This window comes from Ziziphus jujuba, chromosome 5 (genome assembly GCF_031755915.1).
Source record: "Ziziphus jujuba cultivar Dongzao chromosome 5, ASM3175591v1".
Classification (NCBI taxonomy): Eukaryota; Viridiplantae; Streptophyta; class Magnoliopsida; order Rosales; family Rhamnaceae; genus Ziziphus; species Ziziphus jujuba.
The window spans coordinates 23923238-23938397 of NC_083383.1; the positions used below are offsets into that span (position 1 = coordinate 23923238).

At 33.6% G+C, this 15160-nt stretch overlaps 1 protein-coding gene across 42 annotated transcripts in view; it reads right to left on the bottom strand.

Annotated features, from left to right (window-relative positions):
- LOC112490010 (putative disease resistance protein RGA4) overlaps positions 1-8348 on the bottom strand; it is a 136114-nt gene extending 127766 nt beyond the window's left edge. For 27 of the 42 annotated variants that reach the window (XM_060817578.1, XM_060817583.1, XM_060817580.1 and 24 more), the window contains exons 1-3: positions 5108-8348; positions 4181-4259; positions 3016-4083 (exon numbers count right to left, since the gene is read on the bottom strand). In XM_060817578.1, coding sequence (XP_060673561.1) covers positions 5128-8256 — 3129 coding nt within the window. In that variant the 5' untranslated portion in view covers positions 8257-8348 and the 3' untranslated portion in view covers positions 3016-4083; positions 4181-4259; positions 5108-5127. Of the gene's footprint in view, positions 1-1291; positions 2269-2431; positions 2527-2606; positions 2708-2835; positions 4084-4180; positions 4260-5107 lie in introns of those variants that run through there. The other 15 variants (XM_060817597.1, XM_060817593.1, XM_060817594.1 and 12 more) reach the window with 15 other exon arrangements.
- Between the last annotated feature and the right edge of the window lie 6812 nt (positions 8349-15160).

Consider the following 15160-nt stretch of genomic DNA (forward strand, 5'->3'; position numbering starts at 1 on the left):
CCTTCTAATCCACAAATATGGGAGTTGCAACCCTATTTTGGATTCCGGATTTTCAAATTCTGTTTGATTTGGTTTTTGGGATTCTGCTTGTGAGGGTTAACTTGAGACTCCAAACACTACTTTTTAAAGTGTGTAGACAATTTTTTGAAAAAAGTTTTAGTGCTTCAAAAGAATTGAAAATTAAAGCCAATGAAGTGTAGTTTTTCAAAAAGCTCTTTTGAAGAAACAAAAATTGTAAAAAATACATTATAAAAATTTTACCACATAAGGCCCTGAAATAAAAGCTATAGAAAATACATTCTCCATATCATGTGAGGGAGTGCTTGACTGACCATATATGCATTTATCCCCTGTTTCCTCTCCATTAACTTTCTATAGGATGTTAATAAATTTTAGTTCCTAATGTATGATTGAAGGTAATATCTTTTTTTTCTCTTCACAAACTGGCAGAAGCCATATGAGAATATGTAGCTTAGCTAAGAAAGATGGGCAGAGGACAGGGTAATGATTCATGTATGTTGAAATGATACTTCATAAGCTGTAAAAAGAATTTCGTCTAGAAGTATACTTTTTGCATAAACCTTATGTTAGCATATGGGACAGTCTAATGTTTGAAGGGATTTGATTCTTTTCTGAAACCATTTATTTTCCATGTAAAATTCTCTGTTCCTCATTTCTTTTTCTCTACTATAGCGAGCATCAAATTTATTTCTGAATGCTTGTCTTGGCATAACAATTTAAATTCTTTATTTATGAATTGATAAACTGAGGTTTCAAGAGATGCTAGTAATATTATATTGTATATATTGGTTCACCTAAATTTTATGAATGGTTTAATGGGGAATTTGAATAGACTAAAGTCCATAGACATGAATTTTCTTTTTGGCTCTTAATTCTGTTTATCTCTTGAATATTTGTTTTACTTACATACATCTTGGAAGATACAAAGTTGTTTTCTTGAGTAACTCTGACATGTTCATCAATTGTGATTTGCATGAGGCTGTTAAAGTACATCAATTCGGATTTACCCAAAAAAAAAAAAAAAAGGAAAAAAAAAAGAAATAAAGAATATATAGCTTTTATAAATGTACAACTATATGAGTCTTTTATGAATGTAAAATTAGATGTCTTAAAGAAATTATTTGTAAATACTTTATTTTAATTTTCATTTCTTTTTGTAATTACAAGAGAAATAGGTTAACAGTGAATTAAACAAGAAAAAATCTACCATTCTTGTACTTGAAGAATAAGCACAAAAAAAAAAAAAAAAAAAAAAATCTAAGATGGAGTATGTAAGAAAAGTATCCTGTTTTTCAATGCTGTTACATTCACAACTAATAGTTTGATAAAACAGAAAAAGAGAGAAAATCATAGAAATTTGGCCAAGAAGAAAACTCAGTGATCAATCTATTGAGTATCTAGTATTAATAGAGACATAATACTTTCTATCTTGACTAAACTGTATACAGAAAACATTTTTTTAACTAACTATAATAACTGACAATTGGCAGCAACTAATATGATAGAAGACCAAAGAAGTTAAGTTGATTAGATGGAAGCTGCTGTTGTGGAAACTGACGGAGTGAGCTGAGCTGAGCTATAGTGCTTTCTTGATGATGAGCAGGATTGAGCTTTAAAGCTTGTATCTTATCAACAAAACTATTGGAAATTCAATACTAAAGAAATAATCAGCACAAACAAATTTACAAGGTTTAGTCCGTAATAGACCTGCATCGTTTGTGAACACAATCCAAGAAGTTCTTTGACCATGAACTAAGCTTGATGCAACATTCTTTCTCTTGGTACAGATTTCTCTAAACCCTTAAACCAACCCAAAATCCCCTCTACACCCTCTCTCTCTCTCTTTCTCACAAAAAACTCACCCTGAATGTTTCTTAAAATTACCAAGAGAAAGGAAAACTAAGAACAAGAGGTTACAAGGAAAAACAAGAACAATGGCGACTGAACAAGAACTGAAAGCTTCTATTGCAGCGTATCTGTTTCTGCTGTTGAGCCCTCTTTTATAAACATCTAACTGTTAAAACAGAATATTGCCGAGTCAGCTTCAAAATGTATGGCTTTGCTTAAGGTTCTGTTATTCTATTTTAGGTTGAACAGAAATAAAAATGTTGAAAAAAGTAATTTCAAGCCGTTAGTGAGACCAAATGAGCAGCGAACAAAGCTACCGCATTGATAGGTTATTTGACTAAAAATTTACTGAACTAAAAAAACTCAAGCCAGCTAGCCCTCAGTTAAGTTCAAGTCTGCCTGTACATATAGACAATTTACAACACTTAAAATCATATAAACAGAGAAATATAAGGGAATACACAAATACAAACGCAGAGAACATATACTAATGGAAACAATGAAGCCAACATGCTGTGCAAAGCACTAACAAACTTATGATCACATTGAGAGCAGGCAATACCTTTAAAATTCAAAGCCAGCACAGGAATGGATGTTGGCAACTTGACGGTGATATATTGGAATCCAAGAATGAGTTGACAATTAAATCAGTAAAACCTGTAACAATGGAGATCATAGTAAGAATAAGAGATGGAAATTGATCTAGTTTCCAAAAGAGATTTATGCATGTAAAGTACCAGTGGAAACAAGACATCTTTATGCGAAAGAGAGAAACATAATTATTATTCCGGGAACATGTTCTTGATATCAGTTATATTTCCATCTCCAAGTTGTCAATCTAACAACAAAAACTCAAAGACTTTAAAATGCCACAGGGAAAAAAGAAGAAGTGAAAATCATATATGTACTTTTTAAAACAATAAATTTTGGAATATTCATAAGTAAAAAGGAAATGATTTTCTTGACTTGATTTGAAAAGAACAGAAGGAAAGATATGCCTGCTGCTTGATATATATTTATCTAGACCAGGAAAGAGATAAAGAAACAATGCATCTTAGTGAATGTTTAAAAACCATCCTTCTGCAAGCATGTAAGATTATACTGGTTTAAGTGCCTGATGAGCTGCTGAAACTTCAAATACTTCACCTCCTATCTTTTCTCCACTTACATAGTTCAAAAACAGGCGTTAGTCATAATGCCTTGTACCACCGGACAGTTGTAGTTAGAATGCTTGCCTAATTGCCATATTCACCGAGCCAAAGGTCAAAGTCAGCCAGCCCACCTCCAAAGTTTAATCCAATCCAGTAACATAATTCAAGAACAGAGGTTAGTCATAACTTGAATATATATAATACATATCGTTAATCATATTTGCATCATGAAATAAAACATATTGCATAACAGTCTAGAGATGTTTCAACAGTAAGCAACCATAAAGAAAAGCATGTTTAACTACGTACTTTGTGTAAATGCCTGATCTAGCTAGGTAAAGTGTTATAATAGGATTGTAGTGATAATAAAACTTGGAACTCAAAATTACACACCATGGCTAATCATTTCCATTAACTTTGTCATCAGCTCAGTCCAAACTTTATAACCTATTTCTCAGTCATGCCACACTATTCTCTGTTTCAACATGGAACTGCCACAGTTTCCATTTCTTAGACAACAATCTGCACTATCACAAACAATGTGGAAACCAGAATGCGGTCTTTCTAATTTCTACAAGGAGATACTTAAGGATAGGCATACATAATACAGCTAAACCAAGTTTTAATTAAGTTTACTCAGAACAAATAGAAACATTTAGTTTGGTTTATAGCCTGAGAAAATGGTGATAGTCGTCTATTCAATCAAGTGAAAGCCTCTATTGCATGTAATCTCGTATAGTGTCACTCTGACATCATTTATGTTATGAGTTATGACCCATCTTAATCCTAAAAGCAAATTGATTTGAGTTTGAGAAGAAAATGCTTACCTGCTTTGCCATTTTATTCCCAAACTGATATCACTCCATGCCTGGGAGCTTCAATGTGAAACTCTTCCACCAAGTTATCAGCATCATATAATACAAACTGAAGCTTCTCAAGCCAATCTCTAAATTGATGTTTTTGTCCGCATCAGCAACAAGTAGAGCTTCCATGTTAGATATGGCTTTGTGTTTTCAAGCTTCAGGCAATCCAATCTCGTTTGAGTGTTGCAGAGCTCAACTGCCTAAGAATTGGGGTAGAGACAAATTTTAAAAAAATAAAAAAATAAAACAACATATTAAAGTTGGTGATTAACATTAAAAGAAATGACAAATTACTACCATTGTTGCTTATTCCATGAGTGCTATGTGTGATGGATTCATAGTTGATTTTGAACAAGCATCAACACAATTTTCAAACCTGGCATTAAAGAAAAATCAAACGAATAGCTTAGATTAATGGGAAATTCAACAGCTGAAACTAATATATTGCTAATAAAGCTTGCAGAAATAGGAGCTAGAGGCAGAGCATCTACATAGCTCAACCATAAAGAGTGTAAATGACATGCATATATATATATATATAAAACTATTCTACCAAAAATATATATATATATATATATATCAAACTAGTTTTTGAATGTCACCTTTACCATTGTGAAATTGGGAAAATTGACCCAGCCGAACATTGTTTATGATAAGTCACTTGTCAACTTTAAAGCATTAAAAAACAACGGTACACAAAGAACTTCCCAAAGCACATAATCATAACAGGAGAACTGATATTAACAATTAATACTTAAATTCTTGCATTAATAAAGATGTATATTTGAAATTCAAATCACATGTTATTTATTTATTTAAAACCAAACAGGGGAGGTTGAAATAATCTTGTATCATATATATGTATACATATAGACGTGTGTGACAATTATATGTGAGCAGTTTCATATATTTTGCAAAGGTGAGAAAACTCAAATGTAAGATGGTATAGTTACTTAAGAAGAGCAAAATTTAAAACTAGTTCCAATGAAGCTCGTCTACTGCAGGAGTGCAAAAAGAAGCTATAGAAAGAACTACATAAGTGAGTAAGAAACATGTATAGCCGTAGATTGTGAATGTGGCAGGGAAATACATATGTTTATGCAGAATTAAGGGAATAAGTGAGAAACGGCATCATCATCATCATCATCATAAGATAAGATAAAGATAGATATGTGAAGGAATTTTGAAGAGATGGATATATGAATGAAACCTGCAGATACTTACAAGTAGCATGCATCCGAGTTTCACTCGAACTCAACATTTGGAATGTGGGCAATCTTGGGCCAGTCCACACCAGATGTATTATTATACCTTTGTTGTAACATTGGGCACCGTTTAATGGACAATTTCATTAAAGCGCGTAACATCTGGCCTTCTGGCAATGACGTCAACTTGGGGCAATAGCTAATCTGAAGAGATCGGAGTGATGAGAGGTTGCCGATAGATTCTGGCAATGACGTCAAATTGGGGCAACTGCCAATCTCAAGAGATCGGAGTGATGAGAGGTTGCCGATAGATTCTGGCAATGACGTCAAATTGGGGCAACCCAAAATCTGAAGAGATTGGAGAGATGAGAGGTAGGCCACACCTTCTTGTGGAAGAGATTGTAGGTCATCAATGTCCAAAATGGTCATTTCCACCAATTTGGATAGAGATTGGAACGATGATGACGGCGATGCACCGGAACTAGCTTCCTTATGTGCCATCATCATCGTCCCACGTAATGGCTTCGAGCTTGTATCATGTAGTACTAACCTTTCAAGAGATGGAAATAGTGGCATGGAAGTTAGTTTTGGACACCACAGAATAAAAAGTACCTTGAGGGAAGGGAAGAATGGTATTATGTCACAACTAGTAGCAGTATTCTGATCATCATCAATATACTCCAGGCAATCCAAGTCTTCAAGTGTAAGTTTCTGGAGATGAGGTAATTCATGCAAAGCTGGGAGATGCCGACATTTGGTACATCCATATAATCTTAAAGAAACAAGATTAGTAAGGGACTTAACCCAACTGGCAAAACCCACTCCCAAGTACCCATAAACTCTCAATGCTTTTAAATTAGGATGTGGCCGCAACAATTCTAACGACTTTTCGTATTTTTCCACAAAATGATCTTCCTCAAACTTCAAGTACCATAATTTTAACTCTTGCAGGTGTTGCTTCTCTTGTAAATTTGCAGTATCTGATTCATCAATATCAGGTCTCAAATTCTCAATGGATAACTTACCTCTCAAACTGTTAAGGTTGCGTAATTCACCAACCTCACCAATACTCTTATTCCTTGGCCTCAACTGGCTGACGTCATGACCTGGCAGAACAAATCTGCTTAATGTGTGAAGGCAAGTCAGTTCTCCAAGTCTACTTGGCATATGACTCAGACTCGAACACTCATCCAACAAAAGATGCCTCAGGCTGACCAGTTTATGCATATCTCTTGGCAAACTTGATAACTCTTCACACTCAGCAAGATTCAATGTTTGTAAATTATGCAGGTTGGTGATAGAATTGGGCAGCTTTTGGATATTTTCAAAATTTGAAAGATCAAGATATCTCAAATGTTTTAATTCTCCAAAACTATTTGGTAGCTTCTCTATAGAATAAAATCTGTTCAAATCAAGTGCCCGTAATAATTTAAATTTCAAACAATTTTCCATACAGTTTATCAGTGTCAAATCTTGCTCATGACCTAAATATGTAGGAAGAACAAATAATGTCCGCAGCTTATAATGATGTTTAAGCAAGGGCGATACACTTGTCAAAAATTCTGTACCACCTAGTGAAAAATCAAAAGATACATGAAAAAGATTTTCACTAGAACTGATAGAACCTTTATTTATCAAGACACTACTAGTTCCTGCCACTGACATTGCAAGATCATGCATGAGATCATGCATTTTGCACCTCCTGATATTACCAAAACCATCTTTCTTTCCTTCTTGAAAAAAGGATCTCCATAGTAGATCCAAAAAATATCCATAACCAATATCTTCTGGAAACTGGTTTTGGTCTGCCTTAATAAAACCTTGTGCCATCCACAAATGTATCAACATTTGCACATCAAACTCATGATCTTTTGGAAACAAACTACAATAAGCAAAGCAATGTTTCAAATAAGAAGGGAGATGATTGTAACTTAGCTTGAGTGTTGGTATAATATCATCTTCTTGCTGAGTTACTTTTGCAAGTTCATTATCCCTAAAGAAGGACCACTCAGTTTCGGGATTTTTGAAGTATAGTATACTTCCTATGGTCTTTATGGCAAGAGGAACTCCCTTGCACTTTTCTAAAATTGCTTTCCCTAAATCCACAATCTTTGGGTTGTTCAGATCTTGAACTTGCCTAAAGGCCATTTTTGAAAATAAAGACCATGACTTATCATTCTCCAAGCCATTTAACTTAAATGGCTGGTCATCTAATGTATGGCTTAACTTGGCAACATTCTCACTGCGAGTAGTTACCAGAATTCTGCTACCTCTTGCCCCACCCATTAACAAAGACTTTAACTCAAGCCATTTTTTACGATCTTCATTCCACACATCATCCAACACAAGAAAGTATCTCTTTCCATCTATTTGTTTCCTAAGCAAATTTTGCAACTGATCCATTGCAAGATGTTGATCTGGGCTACTATTGGTGGCAGATTTAATGATATTGCCAACAATTGGTCTCATTTCAAAGACATTTGAGACACATACCCACAGTCTTGGCTCAAAATGCTTTTGGACCATGGCATCGTTGAAAACAAGTTGAGCAAGTGTTGTTTTTCCTAGTCCTCCAATACCAACAATGGTAATGGTGGAGACATTCTCTTTAGTTTCATCATCCTGCAACAAAAGTTGCAAGATTTTCATTCTTTCATCATCCCTCCCAATTACTTCTTCCTCGCGTACAAAAGAGTAGGTCTCTCTTGCTTTAGCTGAGACTGATTTTGTCTCTTCTACACGCTTGTCTAAGTGAAAGTCTCTTTGAATTCTAATTTCATCTAGAGACTCTCTAATTTCTTTTATTCTATGACCCATCTTTAGCGCAAAAGCAAGTTGATTTGAGCTCGAGAAGAAAATGCATACCTGCTTCCTCATTTTATTGCCAGGCATCACTCTACGCCGCAAAGCTTCAAAGTCAAACTTGTCCACCAGGTCATCAGCATCGTACACAATAACCTGAAGCTTGGTGAGCCAACCTCTAACTTGATGGTTGTGTGTCTGCTTCTCCTCTGCATCAAGAAGCACATCTTTGATTGTAGACATGGTGCTGTTAAGCTTTCGGAGATCATTTTTGACACCCCAAAGCAAACCAATTTCTTTGAGAGCAAAAGAACCCAACTTCCCAACAATTGCTTCAGCAATACTGAAGAGAATATTTTCTGCCATTGAAGAGAAAGCTAGAAGTCAACAGTGCAAGTTGGTGTGTATAAAGCTTATAATAGGGAGATTGAAAGTTGTTGTGCAAGTGAGACGAAGAGCCTGAGCTTACCAATATTTATAACTAAAAATTAGAATCCATTAATCTAGCTTGGTTTCCAAAGTATATATTCTTTTCTTCAATATTTGAAAAGTATTAAATATGTGGGGTTATATACGAAAGCTCAAACATAGGTTGGAAGAAACGAATAGAATAAAGATTATGAACTTTTTGAACCTCTCTTTCCTTTTATTTAGCTCAATTTGAAAAGTATTAGTTACTTAAAATCCTTCAATAACATAATTAGTTTACAAGGTTCTTTGCTTTATTCAAAAGCAATGTTATATACTAATTCCTTGCGTCTTTTATTTATTTATTTTTCCTGAGATAGCTTATTAACAAATGCAGTAGAATCTTGCCTTGTGGAGCGAAATTTGCATCTCATTTATTCTTTGGCTTATGACTAAGAATTGGGGAAAGTATAAGAGTACTAGGGTAATGCAGGATCAAAGAAAGAAATGTATTCCCTCTTGAAATGGATGTTCATTCTCCTTATATTTTTGGGAATATTTCATCTATATTTTTGTATACATCTTCCGCACAATCAGACCAGAGAATTGACATTAATGCATAATTCTTTTATTAGTGTAGGAGTATTTTATTACATTCTTATATAAACTTGTTTTTAGAGAGAAAAAGACAAAAAAAAAAAAAAATTTTAAAAAAAATCCACTTTTATACCAATAATAGGAGAAACGAAACATATGTATATATTCAAGAAAATGAATCAATTTTACAAAACTCATAAATTTATATTTATACAAGTTTTCAAGTAAAAAACAATATGCAAAAAACTTATACATGGTGCATGTTCTTCACAAGTTTCCTTAGAAATAAAGTACTGGACATGCTGGAATTCAGTATCAGAAAAAACCAAGTTGAGATCTTCTTTTGGATCCTTCAATGTAATTAATTTGATTGGGATTCAGTGTCAGTTCACATACTCCATGTCCTTCAATCCCCAAATATGAAGTTGTTGGAGAGAAGGTAATTGCATTATCCACAAAATCATAATACTAGTTCAACAAGATTAACAAGTGAAAAAAACAACGTGCAAATCTCAATTCTATGTAGTCATCCACTTGCATTACATTGGGATGTGACTGCAACATCCAAGGATTTCTCATATATATGTATATATATATATATGTGCATATATATTAATATTAAATATAATATGTTAAATATAGAATTAAACAGATATTAAATACATAATAATTATATACATATGTTAACATACCTTAAATATATAATATATATTAAATATATGGAAATAATATATAAACTAGATTATACTTATATTACAAGTACTAAGTGTATCAGAGCGCCTCTTATTCAAATTATTCGGCATAATCAACTCCCTCAAACTTCAAATACCCCAATTCTAATATTTGCAGGTGTTGCTTCTCTTGTAACATTTGCAGTCTCCATTTTTTATCTGACATCTACATCATCAGGACTCAAATTATTAATTCTTTACTCTCCTCTCAAATGATCAAGGCTGTGCAGTTTGCCAGGCCCCACTATCATTTGATTCATCTAATATGCAAATAATGAATTTACATAAACGAATCTGGTACTTTTCATATTTTTGATGTTCAAAAATTGATTTTATTTATTTTTTATATAAATTATAAGTGTTTCTTGATCTAGGAACTCAGTACTAAAACATGATATTGTTACAGATAGCTGATGAAAACAAAGAGTTGCATTTGGGAGAGTTTACTAAGACTGAGTTCTTGACTGACCATATATGCATGCATATATCCTCTGTTTCCTTCCTATTGTTGATGGTTATTTTATATAGGCATTAAGAAATATTAGTTTCTAGTGCATGATTGAAGGTAATATTTTTTCGCTTCACAAACAAATAGAATCCATAAAGAAATTATCAGAATATGCAGCTCAGCTTCGAAGGTTGTGCAAAGGACATTGTTTTGTATGTTTAAACCATTTATTTCCCATGTAAAATTCTCTGCTCCTTATTTCTATTTCTTTTCTTAAACTGAGCATCAAATCTATTTCTTGACCCTTGTCTGGCATAACAATTTAAATCCTTTTATTTATGAATTGATAAACTGAGATTTCAACAGGTGCTAGTAACCTAAATTGTTTGGTTAGGTTAAACGGGAATTTGAATATAGGCCAAGTCTATTAACATGATTTTATTTTTGGCTCTTTCTTATTCTGTTTATCACTTCATTATATGTTTTGTTTACATACAATTTGGATCATGCAGAATTGTTTTCTTTAGGATACTGCATTGCCTCTTTCCCTTTTTTTTAAAATTTTTTTTTTAAATACCTTTGACATTTTAAAATTAAAATTTATTTGTATGAGTTGTGGATATGTACGATGTAGGAACAATAGCATAAACCTGGATACAGCCATTCTGAAGTGAAAAGTCATGAGGGGTGAGCAATGTAACTGGGGATTATTTCCATTGGTCTATGACTGATCCATGCATGTAGTGGAAGGTAATTTTAAAACTTCTTGATTACGTAGATTAAGTCTTGCTTAAATGCTTGTAGGATATGAGTAGACATATGTAACATCTGCAACTTAATCCGCTGTGTTTGATGCAAAATATGATAAAATTTACGTGGTTGATGACTATGGTGGATGCTAGAACATAATGCTGATTAAGCTTTTGACCCTTGTATGATATTTTAGCATTTATGGAAACTCTACAGGCTAACTTACGTTCATCACTCCACTGTCTTATTCGCAACTTAATCTGCTGTGTTTGATGCAAAGTATAATAAAATCTACATGGTTGATGACCATGGCGGGTGCTAGACTATGATGCTGATTAAGCTCATGACAACTTGTGTGATATTTTAGCATTTATGGAGACTCTGCGGGCTCACTTATATTCATCAATCCACTGCCTTATTTGCTTTTGGTTGTTTTAGTTTATTTGTTTTCTAATTGTATATATTTGATGGAAATGATAATTAATGAATTGTTCTTTTCTTTTGTATTTTTTCTAGGTTGACAGTAGAAAGAGGACATTGGATTTTTCACAAGAAGATATTCTAAGCACTTTGCGCTTTTTTTTTTTTCTTTTTTTCTTTTTTTTATAAAAAAAAAAAAAAGAAGAGAGAGAACAAACTATTAGAAATTCATACAAACATTTCCTGATTAACTGTAATAACTGACAATTGGCAGCAACTAATATGACAGAAGACCAAAGAAGTGAAGTTGAATGGAAGCTGCTGATGTGGAAACTGATGGAGTGAGCTGAGCTGAGTTGTAGCGCTTTGTAGAAGATGAGCTGGATTGAACTTTTTAACTTGAGTCTGCACGAACAAATCTATTGCAATTTCATACAAAAAAAGAATCAGCATACACAAATTCACCCTGACTTGTAGCACTTCATAGAAGATGAGCTGGATTGAGCTTCAGAACTTGAGTCTTCACCAACAAATCTACTGCAAATTCATACAAAAGACGAACCAACATACACAAATTTACCAGTTTCAGAGCAGAATAGGCCTGCATCCTTTGTGAACTCAATCCAGGATGCTCTTAGCACTAGGAACTAAGCTTGATACAACATTTTTGCTCTTGGTACAGATCTCTCTAAATCCTTAAACCAACCCAAAACTCCTTATACACCCTCTATTTTTCTTACAAAAAACTCACCGTGAATGTTCCTAAACCATACAAAGAGAAAGGAAAACTAAGAACAAGAGCTTACAAGGAAAAATAAGAACAATGGTGACCAATTGAGAACTGAAAGCTTCTGTTGCAGTGTATATGTTTCTGTGGTCGGGCACACTTTCATAAGCCTCAAACTGTTAAAACAGAATATTGCCAAGTCAGCTTCAAAATGTATGGCTTTACTTAAGGTTCTGTTATTCCATTTTTGGTTGCATAGAAAACATAAAATGTTAAAAATGTAATTTTGAGCCATTAGTGAGACGAAATGAGGAGCAAATACTACTAGCATATTGATTGGTAATTTGACTAAGAGTTTTCTGAACTAAAGCTAGCTAGCCTTTAATTAAAACATGTGGGATAACAGTCCAGAGAAATTTCAATTGAAACAGATTTAGTTCAGACCGAACATTCTTATTGGAGCAGTAAAAGAAACAGCACTGGAAAACTTACAAAACGGTAATTATTTCTATAGCTCAGTCCAACCTTCGTAACGTCTGTCCTGCCATATTCTTCTCTGTTCCGATAGTGAATATCTTCAGCCACATTCCAATGGTTAAGAAAACATTTTCGGAACACAACAGGTGTGTTGTCATGGAATCTGATGTGGTAAACATGACTACTAAAAGAAAGCATCTATCTTTGCTACTCACCTCCACCACTGAAATGTTTACAAGAATCTCCCACCTGAAAGATGGGGACATAACATTGGGCCTCATTGTTATCTATGTTGGATTTGCCACAATCAAGCTCTCTATTGGCCGCTTCAAAGCCAGCAATTCCGCCTAACAACTGAAAATCCTTTTAATCATTTAGATAGTTTAAGAGCAAAGGCTAATCATATATATAGATTATAATAAATATTTATCAATATTCAATACTGCTTGAACATTCAAAATTCAAGAGCTTTTTTACAAATATAGACATAGTAGAAAAGCTCTCAACAACTGTGTGATCTAATATTTTAAAAGCACAGCAGGTTAAAGGAATTATGTTTTTATCTTCTAGCCATAAAAAACAAAGCAAGCTAAATCAAACCAGTTTTTTATTTTTTTCTCAGTAAAACTTTGATTTGAAAATTTGATGACAGATTGCACTATGAGCACTCTTGTTCTTCAGATTAGCCGGAAAAATTATAGCAGTGTCATTGATTTCTATAAATCTTTCACCACCTTTCTGTTGGTATCATATACACAGCGGAAGTCTGATTAAGACTGAATAAAGCATGTGATAAATAATGTCACTATCCATTTATTTTACTAACCTTTATGCGCAAGATCTTCCAAACTATTCTCTAGTGACAGATCTGCATGTGGGTGCACTTGATCACAAAAGAAATAAGAAGGTTAATTTGAAAAACACTTTGAAACTCATAGTTTCTGTTTTTCTCTCAAGGAGTTTTTAATTCTCTACGGAGATTCACAATTGCTAGAAAATAATACGTAAAAACCTATATCTGAAGGTTAGTAAGCAGTATATTTATAAACTGTTAATCCTAATCCTCCTAGGATTTCATAATACCTTGGGCCCAATTAATGGACTCCTTCTTGTAACTTAATAATCAATTAAATTGGTTATGTCATTTAATGAGTTAGTTTGGGGATCCTACGGCCCATTATTAATCAAGGCTCCTGATCATGGATTAGCTTGCTCCAAGAACATAAATCCAACAATCTCCCACTTGTTCTGAGCAAGCTTGGGATTTTGATCTCATCCAGTGCTACTCCACTAAAAGCCCAGATGTGAACTCCAAGATTAATAACGTTTATATTAAATGTATTTTTTCTTTGTAAAATATCAATAATTAATCGATAATAATTTCTATTAATCAGTTAATTATTTATTCTCCTGATTTATCAGTTTCTCTAACAGATCGAATGCACTGGCCAGTGACTTTCAATATCCGAGTACCAAAACATGTCAAGAGGATATTTCATACAAATTCCATTTTGTATATTTCATAAATACTTAGTAATCAAGGAACCATAATTCCCAAATCATCAAGATATTGGCCGTTCAAAATAGACCTCACTTATTAATAACTCAAAGAATCATAGTCACTTAAGTACCTATTGATAATATACTTAGGATTAAGAAAAAATAACATATCCAATATTGCCTGAGATTTAATTCCTTTTACAAAAATTTATCCTTAATTAAATCTCTTCTAATCCTCTCATAATGACCATAATTCATTCTAATATTTTATAATAATCAAGATAGATTATTTCATAAAATATTACAGTCTAAGTAAAGTGTCCAGCTTTATTTAACAACTATGAGACAATTCATTAAGTATGAGAACCTATGATCATGTCTTCTATGAATGTATCCATATGATCATATACTACATAATTAATCTGGACCTCATACGTAAAACAAAATGTGCATAAGAATTTAAAAAAAAAAATTCATACTATTAAATCAGAAAATGATATTATAATTAGTCTTGCTCCTAGAACATAAATGTAACCAACTCCCACTTACTCTAAAGTAAGCCTAGGATCCTTTTAAGACCCATACAATTTACATGCTTCTCAAACACTCGTTCAGGAACAGTCTCAGTAAAAGGGTCTGCTAGGTTCTCCTCAGATGCTATTTTAGTAACCACTGTATCTCCTCTATCAATGAAATCACGGATCAAGTGGTACTTTCTTAATATGTGTTTCTGCTTTTTGTAAGACCTTGGTTCTTTGAACTGTGCTACGGCCCCACTGTTATCACAGTAAAGGATAATGGGCCAATCTGCATTTGGTATCACATGAAGATCCAAAAAGAATTTCTTGAGCCATACCGCTTCCTTTGCAGCTTCAGGTGTAGTCACATATTCTGCTTCAGTTGTGGAGTCAGCAACACAAGTTTGTTTAACACTCATCCAACAAATGGCTCCTCCATTTAAGGTAAACACATATCCTGATGTTGATTTACTAGAATCAATATCCCCTTGAAAATTAGAGTCCGTATAACCAAGTGTTTCAAGACTCCCACTGAAATACACCAACATATAATCCCTCGTTCTCTTTAAATACTTGAGTATATGCTTCACTGTAGTCCAGTGTTCTACTCTAGGATCTGATTGGTACCGGCTTACTACTCCCACTGCATAGCAGATATCTGGCCTGGTACATAGCATGGCATACATGAGACTAC